Raw genomic sequence first — 27,573 nt, forward strand, 5'->3', positions numbered from 1 at the left:
TTTTAAGTGTTGGGCTGTAATTAAACTAGATTGAAAGGTAATTTGCATACACATCATTTTATAACCCGACTAGTTTTTCAGCATGTTAGTCCTTTCTTCACTCCAGTTTTCTTGGATATTTGCAGCACACATGCATTAGCATTATTCCTCTTTTACCTGCATCACTCAAGTCTCAACAGTACCGCTGTCTATCTTGAGAAGTTCTATTTGTCTAGTTATGAGTGATGAATAGGGTGCGGCTATGTCTCAGCCCTTGGAACAACAAAAGATACTAATCTGTGCACTGTTAAAAGGAATTATAGTCAGTAATTGGTGTCTTGAGAAATCTTCAGTTGCCTTTTTTTCTGCAATGTGATATGCATAATTGCATATAATTTAAAAAAAGAAAAAAGGGAAAAAAAAGAGAAACTGAACCACCACCACACCAACAGTTTGCCATTTGTTACAATGCTCCTGCAGTGACTAATCTACATGACGTTTTAGATTTGTTTCATATGCAATGACACAATATGGTATAAGCTTGTGGTAAAGATCAACCTTTGAAAAATGATTAAATAATTTTATGCAACTAACCCAGAATATAGGCTGAAAGGTAAACTTACATTTAAATGAGCTGTTGTTTAGAATTGTCTCTATACACTGCTGGTATGTTGTTGCTCCCACGCCAAGATCCTTGTTATCATGGAAACTGCCAGAGTGAGTGTGCACGTTTTAATAGTGTCCTCAGTCAGGAACTAGGAACTATGTTCTTCATTGGCTGCTGAACTTGTTGAAATCTGACACCAGCTGTCTTATCTGTTACACAAGTAGACTTACTGTGCATACTGGGAAACTTACTCAGTGTCCAGTGAATAGACATTATCATCTGGTGCAAGTTTGTTTACCATTATTAATAATATGTGTGTGTATATGTATGTGTATATATATATATATATACTGTCAGAACTCCATATTTGTTAATCATGTTATTCATATGCACATTTCCTGCAGATGTAATGTGGAAGTATATTCAAATGTTTTATACTGAACATGAAATGTAACTCAGTTTCATATTCTCCTCTTCAGGCCTTTCTGTGGCCAGTCCTGGTAGGACATTTCTGATGATGTTTCCCCCTCATAATGACCCAGCAGCAAATGTTAGCCATCAAGTAACTATTATAGCCACTGGTGCTTGGACCTCAGTCACTGTGAAGGTTCTGGAAACCAGCTTCATGAAACACATCTTCCTGTCTGCTCACCAGTCAAAGACAATTCACCTGCCATTGGCTGTGGAAATGGCCAGTGCTCGCTCCTCCTACCTCCTCAGTGTGATGTCTTTGAAGCCTGTTACAGTCCTTGCCTCATTTTGCACCCAGACTGGTTGTGATCACAGCCTCCTTCATGATGTGTCCACCTGGGGGACCCACTACTATCCCATTACTCCCCACTTCCCTAACCAGACTGCTGTCAGTCAAATGGTGATCACCAGCTCGGACCATGAGACATCAGTGGACATCTTACTCACAGGGGAAGTGCTCTTTGATGACAATATGTACCCCAGCGGTAGTGTGCTTAAGTTGCATATAGGGGTGCTGCAGAGTGTGTACCTCCAGAGCAACACCAGCCTCTCTGGCTCAGAGTTAAATTCAGAAGTAGCTGTAGGTGTTGTGGTTGGTTTTACCTGCTACAAACATACACCTGACGATTGTTTGTATGGATTTGCTGAACTTGCTCCAGTTTCACACTGGAGTTTTGATTACATCATATTTCCCTTGGAAAACACAGGAATGAGTTCCAGTTCCCTGTTGGCAATGGCTACTATGAACTCTGCTCTGGACATGACCACCAGCACCGGGCAAAAGAATATCTCTCTTGTTGTTGGCGTTATGACGGTCATCCCAGTTGTGACCTCAGATAAAATCCATATTACTAGTGACAGTCCTCTTCAACTTGTTTACTTCAGACATGACAATGAACAGAGTTTTTCAACACTAACTGTACTGCCTTCTGTAGATGATATCTGTCAGATTGTACCTATATTTGATTCAGGTGATATGAGTGAGCAGCAAGATAACGGTGCTCACACAGGAGATTTAAACTCTGCTGTTAAATTCTCCCAAAGCGGCAACTTTCCTCAGCTGCTGGGTGATGCAGAGCTCAGTCTTCCTCAAACAGACACAGATGTGAGACACTATCTGAGTGCCATGAACAGACTACGCCCAGCAGTGTGTGAGAAAAGTATGTATTGAAGCTTTTTGAAAGACTTTGCATGGTTAATTGTTGAAAATTTGATGAAGTTGTTAATCTGTAACACTTGCATGTAGATATGAACTTTGTTTTGTTTTGTTTTTTTCAGCCGCAGCTTCTTGTGAAGAGTTGCACTGTGGTCAAAAACAGAAGTGCTATATCACAGATGGAAAACCAATCTGTTCTTCAAAAGTTAAAATATGCTCTGTATGGGGTGACTCTTATTACCATATGTTTGATGGAAGAGATTGTGTCCTACCGGGGACCACTAACTACACTTTAGTTCAAACTACCTGTACAGGCTTGAATGCTTCTGAGCCTCTGCAGATTAATATAGCCAGTGCATATTTGAACAGGGCCACTGTTTCCACCATCCACGCAGTGCACATACGCATCCAAGGCTTTAATATCTCCATAATTAAAGGAGACAAAAATCATGTTAGGGTGAGTGCAAATAATGTATTTAAATTAAATATAAACTTTTTGTAGTTTGTTTGTTCATGTACATTGCTGTTGTATTTACACTCAACAGATTGACGGGCAGAAGAGGAACCTGCCCCTGACCCTGGGAAATGCGACCCTGAACTTTTACCCAAGTGGCTCCAGTGTTGTCTTGGACACTAACTTTGGCCTAGCGCTGCAGTACGACTGGAAGCACCACCTTCAGGTTGAAGTTGGTCCACAGCTGTATGGAGCTGTGTGTGGCTTGTGCGGAAATGCTAAACACAGCTCCTCAGATGATGTCATTGCTTCTAATGGCACTGAAGGAACCCAGACTGCGGATTTTAATCTGCCACCGGTGGTGAGCAGTGATGCAGGCTCCTACATTGACGATTGCGGTGATGGTGTCTCGTGTCCAGTGTGCAGCCAAAGCCGAACCAAATCTTTTCCGGGTTCTAAAGGCAGCTCCTTCAGGATTGCTTGCACTCTACTACAGAGAAGTGGTGGACTTTTTGCAGAATGTCATTCATATATTGATCCTGAGCCATTTGTTAGCAGTTGTGTAAACAGCCTTCATGTCAGCGGAGTTGACTCTTCTATGTGCAAGATCTTGACAGCCTATGCCAACATCTGTCAGAGGCTTGGGGCCAGAGTCCAAAACTGGAGAGCCATTGCCAAGTGCCGTGAGTCTTTTACATTTTTTTTTTTTTTTTTTTTTTTTTTTTTTTTAAAAAAATGGTTTTCTTTTTTTTTTAAAAAAAAAAAAAAAAAAAAAAAAAAAAAACTTGGCATATGTTGTTACTTTTCACAGCTATGGCATGTCCTATGAACAGCCACTACGAGATCTGTGGTTCTGCCTGCCCTGCTACCTGTGGTAACCCAATGTCCCATCATAATTGCACGCTGCCCTGTGTGGAATCATGCCAATGCAATAAGGGTTATCTACTGAGTGGTAGCGAGTGTGTACCACATAGGAAATGTGGTTGTCTCCACCGAGGTTCCTACTATCTCCCCAAGGAGAACTTCTGGGTTGATGAGCAGTGCCAGGAGAAATGTGTGTGTCAGCCTAACTCCAAGACGGTTATGTGTGCGCAGTCTCGTTGCCAGAATGGGGAAGTGTGCAAGGTTCTGAATGGAGTCTTGGGCTGTCACATGGACGGGCCTGGGGTGTGCATAGCCAAGGGAGATCCTCACTATACCACCTTCGATGGGCGTAACTTTGATGTTTATGGCAACTGTAGTTACCTACTCACTTCTTACTGTCCCACCTGGGGAGACCTGGAAGACTTTAGTGTGGAGGTGCAGAACCAGATGAAGGATGCTACTGCTGTTTCCTTTCGCCGTATTAAAATGGTGGTGTCTGGTTATTCCATTGAGATGTCAAACGACTGGAGTAACAGGGTAGAGGTACGTTCATTTATTTGCAGCAGTACTTCTAGGCAAACCATTTTCCCCATTTGCATTTAAACATTACTCCCCTTGTTTCAGGTAAATGGTCTGCTACTGCAACTTCCCTCTGTTTTGAGTAAAGGCAAAGTAAAGCTCTACACGACTGGACTCTCAAAGTACATAGAGACTGATTTTGGCGTTGTTGTGACGTACAGCTCTGACGTCCTGACCGTCCAAATGCCAAGGACCTTCTCTGGTAATCTCTGTGGCCTGTGTGGGAACTTTAATGCTAATCCAGAAGACGATCTGATGCCTGAAGATGAATCTGATATCCTTCAAGCCATTAGATACTGGCAAACCAGCAATGAATATCAATGTGTGGATGCACCCATGAACACCTCAGATTGCAATTTGCAAGATGTGGCTATTTATCAGGGAAAAAATTTCTGCGGAAAGTTACTGGATACAGATGGAGTGTTCCAGAGCTGCCATAAAACAGTTGATCCACAAGATTTCTATGATAACTGTGTTCATGATCTCTGTTACGGTAACCAGACTGTCCTGTGTCAGATTCTGTCCAGCTATGTTACTGTATGTCAAGAAATGGGAGCTATAGTGGATGAGTGGAGGACTTCCAACTTTTGTAGTAAGTAACCATAGTGAAAAAAACATTTTCCTTCTAATGTTAAATGTGTACAAAATGGGAATATTTTGAATGATTTTTTTTCCTATCCCCCCCCCTTAGATCTTTCCTGTCCACCTAACAGTGAATACCGCCTGTGCTCCAGTCACATGTCTGATTGTGTGGAAAATCCAAGTCCTCTAGCAGTGAAATGCAAAGAGGGCTGTTTCTGCAGACCTGGGTTTTTCCACAGTGGTGGCAAATGTGTACTTGACTCTGAGTGTGGTTGCATTTACAATGGTGTTTACCATGAAATCCATGAGAGCTTCTACTCTGATGAACACTGTCAGCTGCACTGTGTCTGTACTGGCCACAACACAGTCCAGTGCACCAACCACACATGTCCAAATGGAACAAAATGTTATATCCAAGATGGCTACAGGGCATGCCATGCATCACAACCTGTTAAATGCACAGTCTTTGGTGGTAGACACTTCAGGAACTATGACAGGCTTAGCTTTGACTTTAATATGGGAAACTGCCGTTATCTTTTATCCCAGGTTTGTGATGAGGAAGAATCTGACCCCATAATTATCCAACAAGGACAGCTGTACCTCAGGGTCCATGGAGTGAATGTTTCATTGGAGATAGAGCATTTGGGAAAAGCAAAGGTAAGCAGTTGCACATTTACCAACATATACTGTTTAGTTAGCCTTGGTTGTAACTTTAACATTTTAATTTTTCAGATTGATGGCGTTCTGTGGGGTCTTCCTGTCCAACTGGATCATGTAGCAATATTCCATTCTGGCTTGCTGACCCATGTTGTTGTAGACACTGGGGTGGTTATTAGTTATGGAGGGCCTAATCTCATACAAGTAGTGATTCCTGCCTCCCATAGAAAAATATGTGGCTTGTGTGGAAACATCCGTGCTGTTGCTACAGACGACAAACTGAGCCTGAATGGCAGCCTTGCAAGTGATGTTTCCATGTTTGTGTCTTCCTGGTCACTTTCACCACCTGGAACGAACTGCTCTAAAGAATGTTATCTCTGTTCAGTGTGCAACTCTACCAGGGCAGCTGAATTTGCATCTGATGAAATCTGTGGCACATTGCTTTCTCCTGCAGGAGCATTTAGTGGATGCCACTCCTCTGTTGACCCAAAGCCCTTCTTTCAGAACTGTGTAAATGACTTGTGTATGTCTAATGGGAATGAAGAATTGTTTTGTGATAGTTTGAAAGAATACACTTTTGTATGTCAGGGCGCGGGAGCTGAAGTCAAACCATGGAGGAGTGAAAAGTGCCGTGAGTATTTATAATCTTGACTTTTATTTGTTCATGTGTTGTTTCATTAGTGTGTTATGGTGTGCCAGTGCATGTAAGTCAGAGGTCTGCACACACACTTCTGTTGTACTTTTAAAGCTCTGACAAACTCTATACAGTGATATGGGAAGACTGATGTAAGGCTAGCTGGACTCTGTACAATATATTAAGTTTTTTTCCCCCTCCCACAGCACTCTCATGCCCTGAAAACTCTCACTACAATATATGTGTTAGTGTGTGCCCTGAGTCCTGTGGTATTTTATCTGATATCCACTGCCCATGGCCCTGTTATGAGGGATGTCAATGTGACTCTGGATACATGCAGAGTGGAAATGGCTGTGTCAAAGCTGAGCAATGTGGTTGCTTCTATCATGGCCACTACTATGAGGTATGTAGCTACACATTACTTGGCCTATACCAACTGGCATGTACATTTTCCCTTTAACACAGCAGTTCATGTATGATTTTTCTTAATGCAGCTAAACTACATAGTTGACATGTGGTCTGACCTGAAAATTGCAGCTTTGCCTGACTTGTGATAAATCTGTTGGTTCCCTGAGGCAGTGCTGTTGTGACACATTTTCATGTGACCCCACAGCAATTTCGGTTATAAACATTGTGCTAAACAAGTAAAGTGCCTTACTTATTCCATGCACTGTTAATAACATGACTCATTAATGTCTTTGCGAAACATGGATGTGCCTCACCTGAACATGTGACACATGATTAATCACAAAATCCTAGGTCTTTGTGTTGTGCTGGGTGGTTGTTTTGCTTGGTGTTTAGAGAACAGTTGGTTAACACACACAAACAGTGACTCACTGTTTTCTGTAGATTGGGGAGATATTGTGGGCTGAGGGATGCTCCGAGCAGTGTAACTGCTCTGCCTCTGCCACTGCCACCATGTGCTGTGAACCAGCCTCTTGCCCTGAGGGAGAGAGCTGCGCCCTTAACAATACCTGGGGCTGCGTAGGAAAAGGTAGGCCCAGCTGGTTCTGCTAGGTTGGGTGCCATTTCCTCACAGGCTAACTGTTTTTCTCTCAATTGCACCATGCATCACTCACTAGTCTCACGTTATGAAACTTTATGTCACTTTGTTTTTCTGTAAGGGCTGTTTTGCAACCTCATACACAGCACAAAGGTGTTTTTTCTGTGTCCTGACATTTTACCTGGAATGCGGTTAACCTCTCACCCCTTTTGATAGTCCATTGTGCTTATATACTGTCCGCCTCCCTCGACACTTCACAATGATCGTACTGCTTGTCAATCACAAATAATAATGCATTTTTTATAATTTTACTTGTCCTCATGGAGGCCCATGACATTTAAAAGAAATCTGTTGCAAATATCTGTGAATAAGTATTTGCATTTAATGCCATCCTAATAACTTTTTTTTTTTCTTTTGTGACCACAGAATATTTATGCTTAAATTCATTTACTTGAACTTCCTTTTTCTTTATTTACAGCAGTTGTTTTGAAGTACTGATGTTTCCTCTGCCTAAACTGTCATTTATCTGTTAACTTTTTAACCCCCATTTCTTTTCTTTTCAGCTGACAATTATAAAATATGTGAGAATGGAGAGACTTGTGACCGGAGCCAACCTCAGCAAACCCAGTGTTGGGTGCTGGGAGGCTCCCACTTCTATACTTTTGATGGGAAGATGTTTGAATTCCAAGGAAACTGTACCTACACTCTGATCCATATACTGAATGACACCAGTAAGAATAATATAGTTTGGGTCGGAGTACAGAAGGACAGGACACCCAACGGGTCATCATCTCTTAAAGCTATTCATGCCAAAGTGGCTAAAAACAATGTTACTATCTACAGAGGGGAAAAAGGCCATGCTTGGGTAAGTTTGAACTCGGACATGGAGAAACTGTCACTTCCCTAAGATGGCTTTACTGTCAGTTTGTGATTTAACTCATGGATTAGGGTGATGACCATAATTTATAATTTCTTGTGTTTGTTGAATATATAATTATGTAAGGGTTTTATGTGGGTTATTGGTAATTTAGATACACTGAAACAACAAGGGTTAAAATTTCACCACAATCGCATGGAAAAAAAGATTCTGAAGTAAAATATACAAATACATCTGTGCTCTCTACAGATAAATGGTGAGAAAAAGCTACTGCCTGTGACTCTACAGTTTGGACTGGCGAAGATCCATCAGAGTGGCATGTTTGTTGTTGTGGATACGAATCTGGGCATCCAAATTAAGTATGACTGCTCTCATATTGCCAGCATCCTCCTCTCTAATACAACAGAAGTCCGTGGTATGTGTGGGAATGGCAATGGCATCAAAGATGATGACCTGAGGACCCCACAGGGTGAGGCAGTTGATGCTACCACCTTTGGCTGGAGTTGGAGAGTTCCTGATCAGGAGGCCCAATGTACAGCAGATTGTGGCGATCCATGCCCACACTGCTCTGCTGACCAGCTACAGGAAAAAAATGTTGCCAGTCAATGGATCACTCTGCATGAGTACATTTGGTCACCACAAAATCCATTCTACCTGTGCTGGGAAGTTGTAAACTACACTAAAATCTCCACAGGAATTAGCATATTTGACCTGTGCTCCAGTAATGACACTCAGAAGGCCATCTGCCTGATCTTGGAGACCTATGCTGCTGCCTGCAAAAATGCCCAGATCCAAATCAGAGAGTGGAGGAACAGCACTGTCTGCCGTAAGCAAATCTGTGTTACTATGAGGCAAATTTATGAATTGATTTTAAAAAAAAAAAAAAAAAAAAAAAAAAAAAATATATATATATCGTGCCAGGAAACTTACAAGCTCATGTGTGCAGTTTTTCCTCCATATTGTTCAGTCTTTTTTTGTCTCCCATCAGCTATGTCCTGCCCACTGAATAGCCATTATGAGACCTGTGGCACAGCCTGTCCTGCCACCTGTGAGGACCCATTCATTTCAAGCCCCTGCTCCCTGGCTTGTGTGGAGACCTGCCAGTGCAACTCGGGGTTTGTCCGGGACGGTGACACCTGTGTCCCCTTGTCGCAGTGTGGCTGCGTTCACAACGGCTACAGTTACCACAGCAACCAGACGTTCTGGGCTGATGAGAGATGCACTGAATGGTGTGTTTGTGACCCCCACACCCACCAGACACAATGCCATTTGGATTCATGTGGCCCTGATGAATACTGTGATCTTCAAGATGGAGTCACAAGCTGTGTGCTGCTCCCCCAGGAGACGTGCATCTACACTGGACATCGTGTGTTCACCTTTGACCACTACGCCTATGATTTGCATGGCACCTGTCAGTACCAGTTACTGGGCATATGTGAACAGAAACAAGGACTTGATGTCATTCAGGTTCACGTACAGACAGATGGACAGCTGGAGTCAGAACTTCATGTCCTGATCAATGTGAGTGGTGTGCTTGTGGAGCTGAACAGCAAAAACACTGAGAACATTGAGGTGAGTGAGTCCTCTTATTGCTGTGTATTTCTTACCTTGTTTTTGAAAATGTCATGTTAAGTATTTTTGACACTGTTATAGGCCATACATAATGATCTAATAATTAGACCAAACTTGACAAAGATTACTTTTGAAAATGTGTTGCCCTTTGCTGACTTTCAAATGCAATTTTGGCACCCCCTACAGGTTGATGGTGTCAAGAGGAGCATGCCTTATCACTTAAGCTCCACTGCACTAGCTTTCTCTTTGGGGCTGCACACTTTCATCTACACAGACATGGGCTTTGAATTTACCGTCAGCACAGAGGGCATAGTTAGTATTAGTCTCTCCCATAAATATGCTAATACTACTTGTGGACTGTGTGGCAACTTGAACTCTGATCCAGCTGATGACCTCACAGCAAGTGGCACACAGGAGCATCTCAGTCCTGAGTATTTTGGAAAAGCTTGGCGAAGTGGGCGGAATCCATGGTGTGTGGAGGGCTGTCTAGGAGGAAGTTGTCCAAAATGTTCACCTGAGCGTCTGGCCCGATTCTCTGACCCGGAGGCTTGCGGAAAAATTCTGGAAGTTAATGGACCATTCAGACACTGTCATGGCAAAGTGGACCCCTCCAGCTTTTACAAGCACTGCGTCAGTGACCTGTGTCTTCATGGAGGTCTCCAGCCTGCACTGTGTCACTCCCTGGCAGAGTATACTGCTGTCTGTCTTTCCCACAAGGCAACAGTTTATGCCTGGAGGAGTCCTGGATTCTGCTGTGAGTGTTAATGCGCTCCAAGCTCTGTTGTGCAAGTGAATTAAATGAATATCCCCTACAATTGTAACTGTGCTGTTTGAAGTTCAGCATCATTGCACACCAAATGAAATATGGGGGATTTGCAGATGCCTGTGCAAGCACATAACATTTCATCATGCTTAGATTGTCAATACTGATATTGATCACGCAACGTGGAAAAGAGCATGGTGATTATTTGCATTTAAATCAGATATATGCCTGTAGGTACTTTAATGTAAAGTTTGTTCTCTAGTGCATTTATTGAGTTAAAAAAAAATGTTTTTGTATAATTTAGATGCAGTGTGATGTGACTCATTGGTATTGAGGCCACAACCTTTAAGATGCTATTGGACCACTAGATGGTACTAATGCATCACTGGTCAACCCTAACATTTACAGCATTTTCCTGTCTGTCTGTCTTACATGACTGATTTCTGTTTCTCTACAGACCTGTCCTGTCCCTCCAGTACCAGTTACAACACGAGTTCTGCCTCTGTTCACCTCTGCCTCGGCTGGCAGAATAAAACGGTAGAGATGCCTCTAAACACTTGGGAGAACTGCCTGTGTGAAGCGGGTTTAGTTCACAGTGGCAGCCTCTGTGTCTATCCAGAAAACTGTGGCTGCTTACACCATGGAGAGTACCTCAGGGCAGGACAGGAGGTGTCTACATGCGAACAAAGCTGTTTATGTCATGCTGGGGGACACATGACTTGTCATAATGTCTCCTGTGGAGAGGATGAGGAGTGTAAGCTTATTAGGGGTGTTCAAGGTTGCCATACCAAACCCAAAGTGGCACACTGCTCTGTTGATGGATCCCACTACACCACGTTTGATGGACAGGCATTTGAATTTCACGGTTCATGTAACTACACTCTGGTGCAGACGTGCCCTCTCAAGAAAATGGATGTGGTGCCTGTTTTGATTGCTGCACAGGGCAGCCACAGGGAGGGTAGGCAGATCTACCTGCAAGTCAATAAAATGTATTTGAAGACGTCAACAGCTTTTCCTGGAAAAATTCAGGTAAAGATTTCACTACCTTCAACATGACTTACTGTTCATCTCTTAACGTGCACTATAAAATAATTTTTCACAGCGTACACAAACTGTATTGCATATTATGTTTTAAAAGTGAATTATTTCACTCAGGTAAATGGAGTTTATGAGAATCTGCCATTCTCCCAGAACAATGTCACTGTACATCAGAAAAATGGATGGATAACCATCAGGACCCTACAGTCACTTGAGCTTATTTCAGACCTACGAAACCACATTCAGGTCAAGATTCCCAACATTTACCACCAGACTACCTGCGGCCTTTGTGGAAACTACAATAATAATCCTTTAGATGACCTGCAGCTGCCCAATGGCACCGTGATCTCTGATCTTGACATCTTTGGACCATCATGGAAGTTAAGTGGTATTGAATCATCATGCAGCGACACATGTGACAGCAGCTGTCAACTCTGTCAGTCCCCTGTGCCAGAGTACACCTCTGACCTGTACTGTGGCCTCCTCACACACCCAAGAGGACCATTCTCCTCTTGTCACCATTTAGTGTGCCCACAGAAATACTATTCACTCTGCATGAAAAACCTTTGCATTGCAAAGGGACAACGCTGGGCCCTCTGTGACGCCCTGTGGGCCTATGAGGCAGCATGTAAGGAAGCAGGAGGGATGGCTAACCTCTGGACAAACACCACTGGCTGTGGTAAGTCTTAACAGCTTAGTATATTATTTAATGATGTCTTAATTAAATGGAAAATTTCAAATGAAATGCATTAAAATACAAAACTGGAAACTGACACTTTTTACTTTGCAGCTTATCAATGTCCTCAATTCAGCCACTACAGCCAGTGTGCCAATGCTTGCTCCTCATTGTGTCCTGAGATTAACCAGGCAGTGCAGTGCCCCAGAGACTGTGAGGAAGGTTGCCAATGTGATAGTGAACACCTTTATGATGGCCATGCCTGTGTACCAGCAGAGCAGTGTGGCTGTGTACAGGACGGGAGGAGGTTTATGGTCAGAATTAAACAGTTCTGTTTATAGTTTGATAGAAAAGTGAATTTAAATTGTCATTCATTTTTACTTGCATTAGTCCATTTGTTTGCAATATTGTAATCAAGGGTATTATTCAAATTAATATTTTACTACTTTAGTAAACATATTTTAATGTTATTTATTGGTTTCTTTCTGTTTTTTCTATTTTTTCTATTTTCAGGCCTCTGAGAGCAAACTTCTCCAAAACTGTACTGTTAACTGCACCTGTGGGCCTCCTCTTATCTGTGAGCAATACTCATGTCCTCCACTGCACAGATGTATAGTTTTAGATGGAATCATGACCTGCCACAAGGATGGTGAGCATTTAAACTGAAGCAACATTTTTGGATACTGATTTGCTTGCTAGTACATGTATTACTTTTTCTGTAGTTAAATTTAAAATTAGTGTATTTTTCTTTATGTAGAGCAAATCCCAGATCCATGTGAGAGAAAATGTGATGAAACAGAGAAATGTTCTCTGAGCAATGGTGTGCCTGTCTGTAAGAGCCATCAGGGTCTGTGTTGGACCTGGGGAAGGCAGCACTACCACACCTTCGACGGGCTCAGCTATGACTTTGAGGGCACCTGTACCTACCTGCTCGCAGCCAGCAAAGGGCCAGCATGTGGTCTGACACCATTTAGTGTGTCCAAGAAGAATGACTGCAAAGGCAGTAGAGCTGCATCCTCCACACAGGTGGTGACTATACAAGCTTATGGGTTCATCATCAAGCTCAGTAGTGAAAAGGACAGCATACGCGTAAGTAAATATCAGTTTGAGTGAAACTGCAGCTCAGGTTTAGTTTTTAATAATCACTTACGAGTCCCCCCTTCATTTTCAGGTTAATGGTCAGCTGACTTACATTCCTGTTAATTTGTTGCGTGGCAAGATTGAGGTCTCTTACAAGGAAGGCAGAACTGTGCTGAAAACTGACTTTGGTATGCATGTAGTCTTCGACTGGAACTCCACAGTTCTTGTTACACTGGGCCCACACTACCAAGGCAAAGTTTATGGGCTTTGTGGCAATTTTAACGGTGATCTTCGAGATGAGTATCCTGTATCTACACCTGGTTCCCCTCCCATTAAGACGAGTGTGGAGTTCGCAGAGTCTTACAAGCTCTTTGATGGGGACCATAACTGTTGCACTGGTTGTGAACTGGATGAAGAGGCCTTACTAGCTGATCCTGTGTCTGACATCTCTAGTTACAGTAGACAGTGTGAAGTGCTCATGGATCAGAATGGTCCGTTGGCCCACTGCCATAGTCATGTCGATCCATACTCCTTCTATGAAAATTGTGTAGTTGACCACATTCTTAACACAGAGTTAAAAGTTGCTCTTGACCAAGCCATAAAGTCTTACTCCATAGTTTGTGAAGAATACAGGGATGGCTACTACAGTGAAGTGACAGTTGGTAAGTAGTCTTATAGAGTAGTGCAATTTATTGCTGTTAAAAAATTGCTTGTGACTACACTGCTAGAATATTTAAATGACATGCCCATAAATCATTTCAGATGTGCATTGTCCTCCAAACAGCCACTACAAGACCTGTGGCACAGCCTGTCCTCCATCCTGTGAATTTAATGCCACATTCTGTAATAAGATCTGTGTTCAAGGCTGCTTCTGTAGCCCTGGCTTCATCAGGAGTCCAGAAGGCTGTGTGCGTCCACATCAATGTGGCTGCATAGGCTCCAGAGGCAAATACCACAGCCTCAACTCAACTTTCTGGATCCCAGACAACTGTGGTCAACTCTGTACTTGTGGACCAGTTGCTGGAGAGGTCCGCTGCCGTCCAGCCCAGTGCCCCAGAGGAATGGTTTGCAAGCAGCTACATCACAAGAGAGTTTGTCAACCTGAAAAACCCCAGAACTGTACCATTGTTACTGGGCTGCATTTTACAACCTTTGATGGACATCATTTTGACTTTAGAGACAGTTGTGCATATTCATTAGTTCAAACTAACTCCAACTTAACTGGTATAACCCCCTTCAGTATCACTATATCTGATGCAAGTTGCTACAAAAGACTTTTTCATAGCCTTACCTTAACACTCTCAGTCTATGGTCTGGAAGTGGTGGTAAAAAAAGATGGCCCAGGAGAGGTTTTGGTGAGTACTTAGCAAGGTCTTACTGACAGATTTAAAATGAACCACTGAATGTAATCTGAATGTGTTCTTTTTATTTTGATTCTCAGGTTGATGGACTGTTTAAGTCTTTACCATACTCTCACCAGATGGGCCATGTAAATGTCTACCGCACACCTTCATCGGTTGTCATTCACACTGATGTGGGATTACAGCTGATCGTCTATAATAGCGGTACTCTAATGGTTATCCTCCCCAGCAGTTATGGCTCTTCTGTCTCTGGGCTTTGTGGGAATGCCAACGGTGACCCTCATGATGACCAAATGATGTCCAATGAAGAGCTTGCCAAAAATACACTAGAGCTTGCCCACAGCTGGAGGACTCGTGGAGCAGAGACCTGTAGGTCCAATTGTTCCTCTGGACAGAAGCGTTGTCATATTGAGGCACAGAGGCTTTTTGAAGGCAGTGATTTTTGTGGGGTGTTGTTGAATGAGCTAGGACCATTTGCAGACTGTGCCTCAGTGTTGGATCCCAAACCTTACTTCCACAGCTGTGTAGTCGATTCCTGCTCTTTTGACGGACACTACTCAGCACTCTGCAATTCTATTGCATCTTATGCTGCTGCCTGCCAAGCAGCTCAGCTGCCTGTCAGACAGTGGAGGAGTGACACTTTCTGTGGTGAGTATTTGGTTCAGTCTCTTTAGTTAAATTTTATTTGCAGTTATCACAGCAAACACCTTGCAGCTGATTATGGACTCAGACTCAAAGACATAATTTTTAATACTTCAGTTTTAATATTTTAATGTTTGCCAGGGTTTAGAGCTTTACCAAAAATGGCAGCTACATGAAGATGATTGTTACAGTGTAAGCAAGGCACATATCATTTTTTTTTTTTTTTTGACAGGTAAGGTTATATCATGTAAATGAAATATTTACATCTGAGTTTACTTTACAGCAGTGTTATTTTGCTCATAGATGGAAGTCAAACATCAAAATATTTCAGTCTCCCTAAATGGCCACAGAAATGAATTAATTCATCATAAGATGTTTTTTATTTTTGCACAGTCTTGTACTCAGACATTTACCATGAAGTCCGTGGGGTGAAAGTTAAGAGTGGAGGGGTAGAGTTTTGGCTGTATGGTAAAAAGAACAAAATTCTGTGGGATGAAAGTACATTGACTGTGTTTAGGGAGAATATGAATGACACATTTTATGTTTAAAAATGCCTTGTGACTCTAATGACTTGAAGTAAGACTTATTTACCCTCTCTCCCACTAGGCATGCCATGCCCTAAGAATAGCCACTATAAGCTGTGTGGAACTCGGTGTCCTGTTGTGTGTGCTGGGCTGTCCTCTCCAGCAAACTGTAGTGGAGGTTGTGAGGAGGGCTGCCAGTGTGACACTGGCTATGTCCTGAGTGATGGCCAGTGTGTGCTGGTTTCTGACTGTGGCTGCATGCATGAGGGACAGTATCACCCTGCTGGCCACTTCAACTCTGAGAAAAGCTGCCAAAAGTGCAACTGTAAAAGAGGAGAAGTGACCTGCAGCCCCATGGAGAGCTGTTCAGTAAAGGATGGCCTTGTCTTGCAGTATGGGGTGTGCCAAGTGTTTGCTGGCTTTGGCTACATCACATTTGATGGTGTTATTCTGCCTCATCATGGTGCTTGTACATATGTAGTGTCAGCCCTCTCCTCTAAAGCCATACATGACTATTCTCTGGTACTAAGCTTTAAAAAAGATAGTAATGGCATTTTCATAATAAGCAGACTAGTATTTCATTTGCTTTCACTGGAAGTGTCTGTTGACCCCAAAACTCTATGGAAAATACAAGTAAGTTCTGTGGTCTCTATGGATTTGTGTTAAAGTTGCAAAGAGTTTATAAAATGTATCTTTAACTGGTGTCTATGCTCTCAGGTAAATGGAGAAGAACGCAGTGTGCCTTTTGACAATGGAGAACTTGAAGCATACCAAGTTGGCGACAGACTGATTATCATCACACCATCTGGGGTGGGAATTGACTTGTCCTCTACCCAATACCTCAGATTAACTGTACCGCAGGTGTATGACGCCACAGCTTTGGGCCTCTGTGGGAACTTCAATGGGGACAAGTATGATGACTTGAAACTGAGAAATGGCCATCTTACTGAAAGCTTTGCAGAGCTCCTGCACAGCTGGGCAGTAGTGACTCCTGGACAGCATTGCACTGACATTTGTGGGAAGGAGTGTGATGATTGCAGCCTGTCCTCACATGAAAGCATGCTCTGTGATGTCCTGTTGGACAGTAGTATTGAATTCAACCACTGCTGGAACAGTGGTATAGAGCGTGATATTTACAGAGTTATGTGCATTAGGGCAGTTTGTGCTGGGGCTGGGCACATCGCCGCCTGTTTAGCACTGGAAGCCTATTCTGCAGCCTGCCAGGCTAAAGGAATACCAGTAGGGTCATGGAGAGAGAACACTCCTTGCTGTAAGTGAATAGTTTTTATCGTAGTTTAAATGAAGAGCATATGATACACTCTAAATGATTTGTGTTTGCTACCACCAGCTCTCCAGTGTCCTGACCAGAGCAGGCCAAGAGAGTGTGTTGACTCCAGCTCCAACTCATGCCCCGCTCTGCTCCAGCCTGGTTCTTCAGCAACTGGCTGTTCGGAAGGATGCCAGTGCAGCTATGGCAATGTGTTTGATGGGAACGAGTGTGTACCTTACAGTCAGTGTGGTTGTGTTCTCAATGATATATACATCAAGGTAAACATATAAGCTTAATACAGACATTAAATGTATGTATCTATCTATGTACACTCTCAAGGGAATATATTATCCGTTATTAAAGCACACATGCAGAATTTCTCTCTTCTCCTCTCAGATGGATGAGCGACTGTACACTGATGGCTGCGCCAAGATATGCTGGTGCCACACGTTGGGTGGGGTGATATGTGAAGAGGCAGTCTGCAACCCAGGGCAGCAGTGTGCTCTGAGGAACGGCTCCTGGGGTTGTCATGATGGAGCAGAAGTTTGTAAACTCTGGAACAGTCTCCAAATCTCCACACTCAGTGGGCAGCATTTGAGCTTGGAACCTGACTTATCTTACAGTCTGATGTCACTCTGCGATGAGGCCAGTGTTCAGTGGTTCAGCCTGGTCTCTTACCATGGACCTTGTGATGGCAGCTTTTCCAGGCTTGTCACCGTGTTTCAGATCCTCCTGCATGGATTATCAGTTGCCATACAGGAAGGCATGGTGAAGGTATAACTTCACTCATGATTTGATGGCCCGCAAACTGAAGCATTAACAAATTTTCCAGTGTTTTTCCTAACTCATTGTTGCACCCCACAGGTGAATGGACACTTTGTTTCCCTCCCTTACACCTTGTCGTCAGGGGTGTCCCTGTCATCTGGTGTGACCCAGGACAAGTCAGAGGTAACAGTGATCTTGAGGAGAGACACTGGGATGGAGTCAGAGTTGGAGATAGAGATTGGTGTTACCATGGTGACAGTCAAGGTCCCTTTCTGGTACTCAGGCAAATTGTGTGGTCTCTGTGGAAACCTTAATGACCTCCTCTCACACAGTTCAGTCAAGTCAGGGGTTCTCCCTGACTTTCCTGGCTGGTAAGTGATCCCCTCCACAATAAAAGTATTATACATGTATTCACTAATGACTGTTTGTTTAAAAAATTAGGCCAGTAATGAATTGTTTTCTCTTTTCACAGTGGCTTCACTGGATGATAACTGACAATTTTAATGTCCTGAGTAAATGTGTATTGTTGAATGTTTGAAATACAAAAACTATTTAAAAAACTTTGTATATTCTGTCATTTTAACTCGATAGGCATTCCCTCCTCATGCATTTTACATAATACTCGTAGCACTCTTATCAGTTAGTACCATACACCTTTTTTAAACAAGGTCATCTCTGGTCAATATTGATTACATTCCCACAAAAATCGAGGGCACGCCTTAATCCAAACAATGTGTACAGTAACTAAGCCATGCTTACCGTTGCCCTGCCCAAGGGCTTCTAACCACATGGATTCTAAATAAATATTTGAGTTTGGTTTATTATAATTATAAAAATATATATATATATGACTCTAATGCAAACTGTTAAGTGCCAAGTTATATTTACTTTCTCTCCATTACAAATGATTGTGGCACCCTCCACTACATGCTGTTCTTTTGTGACACACAAAACCAACAGAAACCACCTGTTTAAGCCGACATCTGCCACTTCACCCAAATGTTTAGGATCTGATTACTTCCATGGAATCATCCACTCATTTTTGATATTGACAAGGGACACATTGCATTACAAGCATGAACTGACTTGAATGACAGTATAAACAGTGCCTGAAATTGTAAATCTAGCAGAGCTTATATACCAGGTGCTGTGCTTTTTATTTATTAATTTTTTTTAACCAATTTAAATACATATCAAAATACTAAGTGGAAGAGCATTTTGGAATTAAACAAAACATAAGGTTATAGAGGGGAAATGAACATACTGTCACAGTTCAGTGACATTTATATTTAACACTTGCTAAAATGTACTTGCATCAAAACTGCTTTATTTATACAGAGGAAATCAGTGGGAAATATGTGTTTTATATCCTAGAAGAAACCAGCATTCCTCAAAACCCAGCCCTATTATCAAACTGGACTGATATCTGCTCAGACTCTTGGGTAACTTTGAAGATAAATTGTGATTTTGGTCTTATCCTCATTCTTACCTTGCGCAGTCTAAAATGGATAATATTATTTAGTTACACCAGAATATACAGCTGAATTTGGGCAAATAATCAAATTGACCTATATCTGCCTGGCGTTATACATCCAATGGCACTGTTTAAAAAATAAGTTTAAAAAAAACTGGGTCATATTGAATAAACATAATTGAAAACTACCATAATTAATTTATTATGTATTATTCTGATGTCTTTTCAGTATTTTGTAATTTTCCACCAAGGGAGAAAAAAAAAGGTTTCTAAAGAAGTTTGTCCAGGTTGATAGACTTATTTTCCATCAAATGCATAAGTAGTATTACCCATACCTAAAATTTATCTTCTACACCAATACAAATTATTGAGAAGTTCATTCAAGGATCCCTGGGATTAAATGATAGGATCTACATGTCACTAGGTGGTATTAAAGCAATAGATGAATGAGTGTATTTTGGTATTAGACCTTAGACCTATGTCAACATACAGCAGGACCTACAATTCATTGCCAAGTTCTGCCTTAATTTGCTTTAGAGGAAGGTTACTTTTTAAAGTCTTATCTGTTGACATAAGTTTTTGATAGGCCGTGTTTTTTTCCCCATCAGAGCATATATAAGGATGGAACTGTGAAAAAAGACATCACTCTTTATTCGTAGCAGGTAGGCACTGTTCACTCTCAGATTATTTATGTTGACTGTTTGGTCAAATTGTTGGATTTATATCACTCAAATAATTAAAAGTTTTAATACTTCTGTAAATAAAACAAGAATTTCTGTCTTTCAGCCATGGGTACTCTGTTGCTGCTTTGTGCTTTGGGGGCAATTCTCAACCGTAAGTATATTTTGTCATATTTTTTAACTGTTGCAGGATACATTTGAATGTTCCTTATTTCAGCTTGATATATCCATACTTGTCTTCTGAACACAGTTCTTGTGATGAAATTTTAAAAATTCTGGAAAATCTTTCTTTTCTTTAATATCTATCAAAAATGCTGCTCACCATTAATGACTATTAAACCTGACTAAATGTGGCTTAGCTCAGTTAATCAACCGCAGCAGCGTTCCCCAAACCTTGTCTTAGAATTCCCCAGCAGGACGTGAAGCCAAGTGAACGCTCAGTTTGAAGAAATTAATCCAGGTTGTCAACCCCCTCAGTTGAGAGAATTGTTGTGCGGCCGTACCAGGTGCCTGTGCGAATGAAGCAGAATGTTAAACAGGTGAAGGATTTCAGAGTGCAGCACATAAAGGATAGCCATCTAAATTGAAATTTGCTTTTGTTGGGAATAGCATTTACCTTCAGCTGCTATTGAGTTGCAACTATTATACTGAATGGGTGAAACAGGAGTGTAATCTAAATCCCCCAGGCCCTGACTGAGCCCAGAAAATGTTCTTTTCACAGAATAGGCACAGATATTGATAATATTTCCATTATGCAATTATATTGTCTGCAAAAGTGACTTATTGAGTGCTGCTGAGAAGCAGTCAAGTGACTATTCCTCCGTCTAAATCTCTCACAATGGTTATCAAGAAAAAAAGCAATCCATCCATTACAGACTAGCATTCATTCCTGCTTTTTAACTTTGAAATGAAGGTATTTTTCAGTCACTTTTTCTTTGGTGTCATATTGTTTCTTTGTACTGTGTATGCGATCCAAGAAGTATCAAGCCAAGTTTGTATTGCCAGTCTGCGAATCCTTTGATTGCCTTGGCACAAATAGTCTCATTCATTTCCTAATGCTTTTTTTTTTTTTTTTTTTTTTTTTTTCTCTCATACACAGGATTTGTGAAGCACAATTTTGTACCTGACTACTTCACTTTAGGTAACTTAAAAACAACTCTTGTTTTGACACGTGTTTTTCCTGTCAAAAAAAAAAAAAGCATTAGGAAATGAATGAGACTATTTGTGCCAAGGCAATCAAAGGATTCGCAGACTGGCAATACAAACTTGGCTTGATACTTCTTGGATCGCATACACAGTACAAAAGAAAATATGACACCAAAGAAAAAGTGACTGAAAAATACCTTCATTTCAAAGTTAAAAAGCAGGAATGAATGCTAGTCTGTAATGGATGGATTGCTTTTTTTCTTGATAACCATTGTGAGAGATTTAGACGGAGGAATAGTCACTTGACTGCTTCTCAGCAGCACTCAATAAGTCACTTTTGCAGACAATATAATTGCATAATGGAAATATTATCAATATCTGTGCCTATTCTGTGAAAAGAACATTTTCTGGGCTCAGTCAGGGCCTGGGGGATTTAGATTACACTCCTGTTTCACCCATTCAGTATAATAGTTGCAACTCAATAGCAGCTGAAGGTAAATGCTATTCCCAACAAAAGCAAATTTCAATTTAGATGGCTATCCTTTATGTGCTGCACTCTGAAATCCTTCACCTGTTTAACATTCTGCTTCATTCGCACAGGCACCTGGTACGGCCGCACAACAATTTCTTCAACTGAGGGGGTTGACAACCTGGATTAATTTCTTCAAACTGAGCGTTCACTTGGCTTCACGTCCTGCTGGGGAATTCTAAGACAAGGTTTGGGGAACGCTGCTGCGGTTGATTAACTGAGCTAAGCCACATTTAGTCAGGTTTAATAGTCATTAATGGTGAGCACCATTTTTGATAGATATTAAAGAAAAGAAAGATTTTTCCAGAATTTTTAAAATTTCATCACAAGAACTGTGTTCAGAAGACAAGTATGGATATATCAAGCTGAAATAAGGAACATTCAAATGTATCCTGCAACAGTTAAAAAATATGACAAAATATACTTACGGTTGAGAATTGCCCCCAAAGCACAAAGCAGCAACAGAGTACCCATGGCTGAAAGACAGAAATTCTTGTTTTATTTACAGAAGTATTAAAACTTTTAATTATTTGAGTGATATAAATCCAACAATTTGACCAAACAGTCAACATAAATAATCTGAGAGTGAACAGTGCCTACCTGCTACGAATAAAGAGTGATGTCTTTTTTCACAGTTCCATCCTTATATATGCTCTGATGGGAAAAAAAACACGGCCTATCAAAAACTTATGTCAACAGATAAGACTTTAAAAAGTAACCTTCCTCTAAAGCAAATTAAGGCGAACTTGGCAATGAATTGTAGGTCCTGCTGTATGTTGACATAGGTCTAAGGTCTAATACCAAATACACTCATTCATTATTGCTTTAATACCACCTAGTGACATGTAGATCCTATCATTTAATCCCAGGGATCTTGAATGAACTTCTCAATAATTTGTATTGTGTAGAAGAAGATAAATTTTAGGTATGGGTAATACTACTTATGCATTTGATGGAAAATAAGTCTATCAACCTGGACAAACTTCTTTAGAAACCTTTTTTTTTTCTCCTTGGTGGAAAATTACAAAATACTGAAAAGACATCAGAATAATAATACATAATAATTAATTATGGTAGTTTTTCAATTATGTTTATTCAATATGACCCAGTTTTTTTTAAACTTATTTTTTAAACAGTGCCATTGGATGTATAACGCCAGGCAGATATAGGTCAATTTGATTATTTGCCCAAATTCAGCTGTATATTCTGGTGTAACTAAATAATATTATCCATTTTAGACTGCGCAAGGTAAGAATGAGGATAAGACCAAAATCAACACTATTATCTTCAAAGTTACCCAAGAGTCTGAGCAGATATCAGTCAGTTTGATAATAGGGCTGGGTTTTTGAGGAATGCTGGTTTCTTCTAGGATATAAAACACATTTTTCCCACTGATTTCCTCTGTATAAATAAAGCAGTTTTGATGCAAGTACATTTTAGCAAGTGTTAAATATAAATGTCACTGAACTGTGACAGTATGTTCATTTCCCCTCTATAACTTTATGTTTTGTTTAATTCCAAAATGCTCTTCCACTTAGTATTTTGATATGTATTTAAATTGGTTAAAAAAAATTAATAAATAAAAAGCACAGCACCTGGTATATAAGCTCTGCTAGATTTACAATTTCAGGCACTGTTTATACTGTCATTCAAGTCAGTTCATGCTTGTAATGCAATGTGTCCCTTGTCAATATCAAAAATGAGTGGATGTTCCATGGAAGTAATCAGATCCTAAACATTTGGGTGAAGTGGCAGATGTCGGCTTAAACAGGTGGTTTCTGTTGGTTTTGTGTGTCACAAAAGAACAGCATGTAGTGGAGGGTGCCACATCATTTGATGATATGGAGAGAAGTAAATATAACTTGGCACTTAACAGTTTGCATTAGAGTCATATATATATATATTTTTTAATAATATAATAAACCAAACTCAAATATTTATTTTAGAATCCATGTGGTTAGAAGCCCTTGGGCAGGGCAACGGTAAGCATGGCTTAGTTACTGTACACATTGTTTGGATTAAGGCGTGCCCTCGATTTTTTGTGGGAATGTAATCAATATTGACCAGAGATGACCTTGTTTAAAAAAAAGGTGTATGGACTAACTGATAAGAGTGCTACGAGTATTATGTAAAATGCATGAGAGGGAATGCCTATCGAGTAAAAATGACAGAATATACAAAGTTTTTTAAATAGTTTTTGTATTTCAAACATTTCAACAATACACATTTACTCAGGACATTAAAAATTGTCAGTTATCATCCAGTGAAGCCACTGTGAAAAGAGAAAACAATTCATTACTGGCCTAATTTTTTAAACCAAACAGTCATTAGTGAATACATGTATAATACTTTTATTGTGGAGGGGATCACTTACCAGCCAGGAAAGTCAGGGAGAACCCCTGACTTGACTGAACCTGTGTGAGAGAGGTCATTAAGGTTTCCACAGAGACCACACAATTTGCCTGAGTACCAGAAAGGGACCTTGACTGTCACCAGGTAAACCATCTCTATCTCCAACTCTGACTCCATCCCAGTGTCTCTCCCTCAAGATCACTGTTACCTCTGACTTGTCCTGGGTCACCAGACAGATGACAGGGACACCCCTGACGACAAGGTGTAAGGGAGGGAAACAAAGTGTCCATTCACCTGTGGGGTGCAACAATGAGTTAGGAAAAACACTGGAAAATTTGTTTAATGCTTCAGTTTGCGGGCCTCAAAATCATGAGTGAAGTTATACCTTCACCATGCCTTCCTGTATGGCAACTGATAATCCATGCAGGAGGATCTGAAACACGGTGACAAGCCTGGAAAAGCTGCCTATCACAAGGTCATGTAAGAGACCAGGCTGCAACCACTGAAACACTGGCCCTCACTCGCAGAGTGACATCAGACTGTAAGATAAGTCAGGTTCCAAGCTCAAATGCTGCCACTGAGTGTGGAGATTTGGAGACTGTCCAAGTTTACAAATTCTGCTCCATCATGACAACCCCGGAGCCGTTCCTCAGAGCACACTGCTGCCCTGGGTTTGCAGATGCCTCTTTCACATATCACCCCACCCAACGTGTGGCAACCAGCATATATCTGGCGCAGCCATCAAGTGTACAGTCGCCTCATCCATCTGAGAGGAAAGAGAAGAAATTCTGCATGTGTTGCTTTTAATAACGGATAATATATTCCCTTGAGAGTGTACATAGATAGATACATACATTTAATGTCTGTATTAAGCTTATATGTTTACCTTGATGTATATATCATTGAGAACACAACCACACTGACTGTAAGGTACACACTTCGTTCCCATCAAACACATTGCCATAGCTGCACTGGCATCCTTCGAACACCAGTTGCTGAAGAACCAGGCTGGAGCAGAGCGGGGCATGAGTTGGAGCTGGAGTCACACAACTCTCTTGGCCTGCCTCTGGTCAGGACACTTGGAGAGCTGGTGGTAGCAAACACAAATTCATTTGAGAGTGTATCATATGCTCTTCATTTAAACTACGATAAAACTATTCACTTACAGCAAGGAGTGTTCTCTCTCCATGACCCTACTGGTATCTTTAGCCTGGCAGGCTGCAGAATAGGCTTCCAGTGCTAAACAGGCGGCGATGTGCCCAGCCCCAGCACAAACTGCCCTAATGCACATAACTCTGTAAATATCACGCTCTATACCACTGTTCCAGCAGTGGTTGAATTCAATACTACTGTCCAACAGAACATCACAGAGCATGCTTTCATGTGAGGGACAGGCTGCAATCATCACACTCCTTCCCACAAATGTCAGTGCGCAATGCTGTCCAGGAGTCACTACTGCCCAGCTGTGCAGGAGCTCTGCAAAGCTTTCAGTAAGATGGCCATTTCTCAGTTTTCAAGTCATCATACTTGTCCCATTGAAGTTCCCCACAGAGGCCCAAAGTCGTGGCGTCATACACCCTGCGGTACAGTTAATCTGAGGTATTGGGTAGAGGACAAGTCAATTCCCACCCCAGATGGTGTGATTGTAATCAGTCTGTCGCCAACTTGGTATGCTTCAAGTTCTCCATTGTCAAAAGGCACACTGCGTTCTTCTCCATTTACCTGAGAGCTAGACACCAGTTAAAGATACATTTTATAAACTCTTTGCAACTTTTAACACAAATCCATAGAGACCACACGAACTTACTTGTATTTTCCATAGAGTTTTTGGGTCAACAGACACTTCCAGTGAAAGCAAATGAAACTAGTCTGCTTATTATGAAAATGCCATTACTATCTTTTTTAAAAAGCTTAGTACCAGAGAATAGTCATGTATGGCTTTAGAGGAGAGGGCTGACACTACATATGTACAAGCACCATGAATGAGGCAGAATAACACCATCAAATGTGATGTAGCCAAAGCCAGCAAACACTTGGCACACCCCATACTGCAAGACAAGGCCATCCTTTACTGAACAGCTCTCCATGGGGCTGCAGGTCACTTCTCCTTCTTTTTACCAGTTGCACTTTTTGGCAGCTTTTCTCAGAGTTTGAAGTGGCCAGCAGGGTGATACTGTCCCTCATGCATAGACATAAGACAGCAGTGTAACCACTGGCATCACTCAGGACATAGCCAGTGTCACATGGCAGCCCTCCTCACAACCTCCACTACAGTTTGCTGGAGAGGACAGCCCAGCACACACAACAGGACACCGAGTTCCACACAGCTATAGTGGCTATTCTTAGGGCATGGCAATGCCTAGTGGGAGGAGGGGTAAATAGTCTTACTTCAAGTCATTAGAGTTCAGAAGGCATTTTTTAAACATAAAATGTGTCATTCATATTCCTCCTAAACACAGTCAATGTACTTTCATCCACAGAGAATTTTGTTCTTTTTACCATACAGCCAAAACTCTACCCTCCACTCTTTAACTTTCACCCCACGGACTTCATGGTAAATGTCTGAGTACAAGACTGTGCAAAAATAAAAAACATCTTATGATGAATTATTCATTTCTGTTGGCCATTTAGGGAGACTGAAATATTTTGATGTTTGACTTCCATCTATGAGCAAAATAACACTGCTGTAAAGTAAACTCAGATGTAATATTTCATATTTTTTACATGAATATAACCTTAACCTGTCAAAAAAAAAAAAAAAATGATAATTGTGCTTGCTTACACTGTAACAATCATCTTCATGTAGCTTGCCATTTTTTGGTAAAGCGCTCTAAACACCTGGCAAACATTAAAATATTAAAACTGAAGTATTAAAAATTATGTCTTTGAGTTGAGTCATAATCAGCTGCAAGGTGTTTGCTGTGATAACTGCAAATAAAATTTAACTAAAGAGACTGAACCAAATACTCACCACAGAAAGTTGTCACTCCTCCACTGTCTGACAGGCAGCTGAGCTGCTTGGCAGGCAGCAGCATAAGATGCCAATAGAATTGCAGAGTGCTGAGTAGTGTCCGTCAAAAGAGCAGGAATCGACTACACAGCTGTGGAAGTAAGGTTGGGATCCAACACTGAGGCACAGTCTGCAAATGGTCCTAGCTCATTCAACAAAACACCCACAAAAATCACTGCCTTCAAAAGCCTCTGTGCCTCAATATGACAACGCTTCTGTCCAGAGGAAATTGGACCTACAGGTCTCTGCTCCACGAGTTCCTCCAGCTGTGGGCAAGCTCTAGTGTATTTTTGGCAAGCTCTTCATTGGACCATATTTGGTCATCATGAGGGTCACCGTTGGCATTCCACAAAGCCCAGAGACAGAAGAGCCATAACTGCTGGGGAGGATAACCATTAGAGTAACCGCTATTAATAGACGATCAGCTGTAATCACTCAGTGTGAATGACAACCGATGAAGGTGTGCGGTAGACATTTACATGGCCCATCTGGTGAGAGTATGGTAAAGACTTAAACAGTCCATCAACCTGAGAATCAAAATAAAAAGAACACATTCAGATTACATTCAGTGGTTCATTTTAAAATCTGTCAGTAAGACCTTGCTAAGTACTCACCAAAACCTCTCCTGGGCCATCTTTTTTTACACACATTCAGACCATAGACTGAGTGTTAAGGTAAGGCTATGAAAAAGTCTTTTGTAGCAACTTGCATCAGATATAGTGATACTGAAGGGGGTTATACCAGTTAAGTTGGAGTTAGTTTGAACTAATGAATATGCAAACTGTCTCTAAAGTAAAATGATGTCCATCAAAGGTTGTAAAATGCAGC

The 27,573-nt window shown here is 41.3% G+C and overlaps 1 protein-coding gene across 1 annotated transcript in view; it reads left to right on the plus strand.

Annotated features, from left to right (window-relative positions):
* Window positions 1-1,274: 1,274 nt before the first annotated feature.
* LOC111234038 (IgGFc-binding protein-like) overlaps window positions 1,275-27,573 on the plus strand; it is a 41,999-nt gene continuing 15,700 nt past the window's right edge. Inside the window, exons 1-20 of the mRNA XM_022761945.1 lie at window positions 1,275-1,649; window positions 2,759-3,350; window positions 3,479-4,074; window positions 4,156-4,603; window positions 5,804-5,980; window positions 8,852-9,435; window positions 9,622-10,124; window positions 10,675-11,227; window positions 11,354-11,915; window positions 12,027-12,226; window positions 12,426-12,561; window positions 12,670-13,001; window positions 13,084-13,654; window positions 13,755-14,347; window positions 14,434-15,001; window positions 15,683-16,152; window positions 16,237-16,789; window positions 16,868-17,067; window positions 17,186-17,563; window positions 17,654-17,925. Coding sequence (XP_022617666.1) covers window positions 1,275-1,649; window positions 2,759-3,350; window positions 3,479-4,074; window positions 4,156-4,603; window positions 5,804-5,980; window positions 8,852-9,435; window positions 9,622-10,124; window positions 10,675-11,227; window positions 11,354-11,915; window positions 12,027-12,226; window positions 12,426-12,561; window positions 12,670-13,001; window positions 13,084-13,654; window positions 13,755-14,347; window positions 14,434-15,001; window positions 15,683-16,152; window positions 16,237-16,789; window positions 16,868-17,067; window positions 17,186-17,563; window positions 17,654-17,925 — 8,663 coding nt within the window. The remainder of the gene's footprint in view (window positions 1,650-2,758; window positions 3,351-3,478; window positions 4,075-4,155; window positions 4,604-5,803; window positions 5,981-8,851; window positions 9,436-9,621; window positions 10,125-10,674; window positions 11,228-11,353; window positions 11,916-12,026; window positions 12,227-12,425; window positions 12,562-12,669; window positions 13,002-13,083; window positions 13,655-13,754; window positions 14,348-14,433; window positions 15,002-15,682; window positions 16,153-16,236; window positions 16,790-16,867; window positions 17,068-17,185; window positions 17,564-17,653; window positions 17,926-27,573) is intronic.

This window comes from Seriola dumerili, unplaced genomic scaffold (genome assembly GCF_002260705.1).
Source record: "Seriola dumerili isolate Sdu_G_001 unplaced genomic scaffold, Sdu_1.0 BDQW01000433.1, whole genome shotgun sequence".
Classification (NCBI taxonomy): domain Eukaryota; kingdom Metazoa; phylum Chordata; class Actinopteri; order Carangiformes; family Carangidae; genus Seriola; species Seriola dumerili.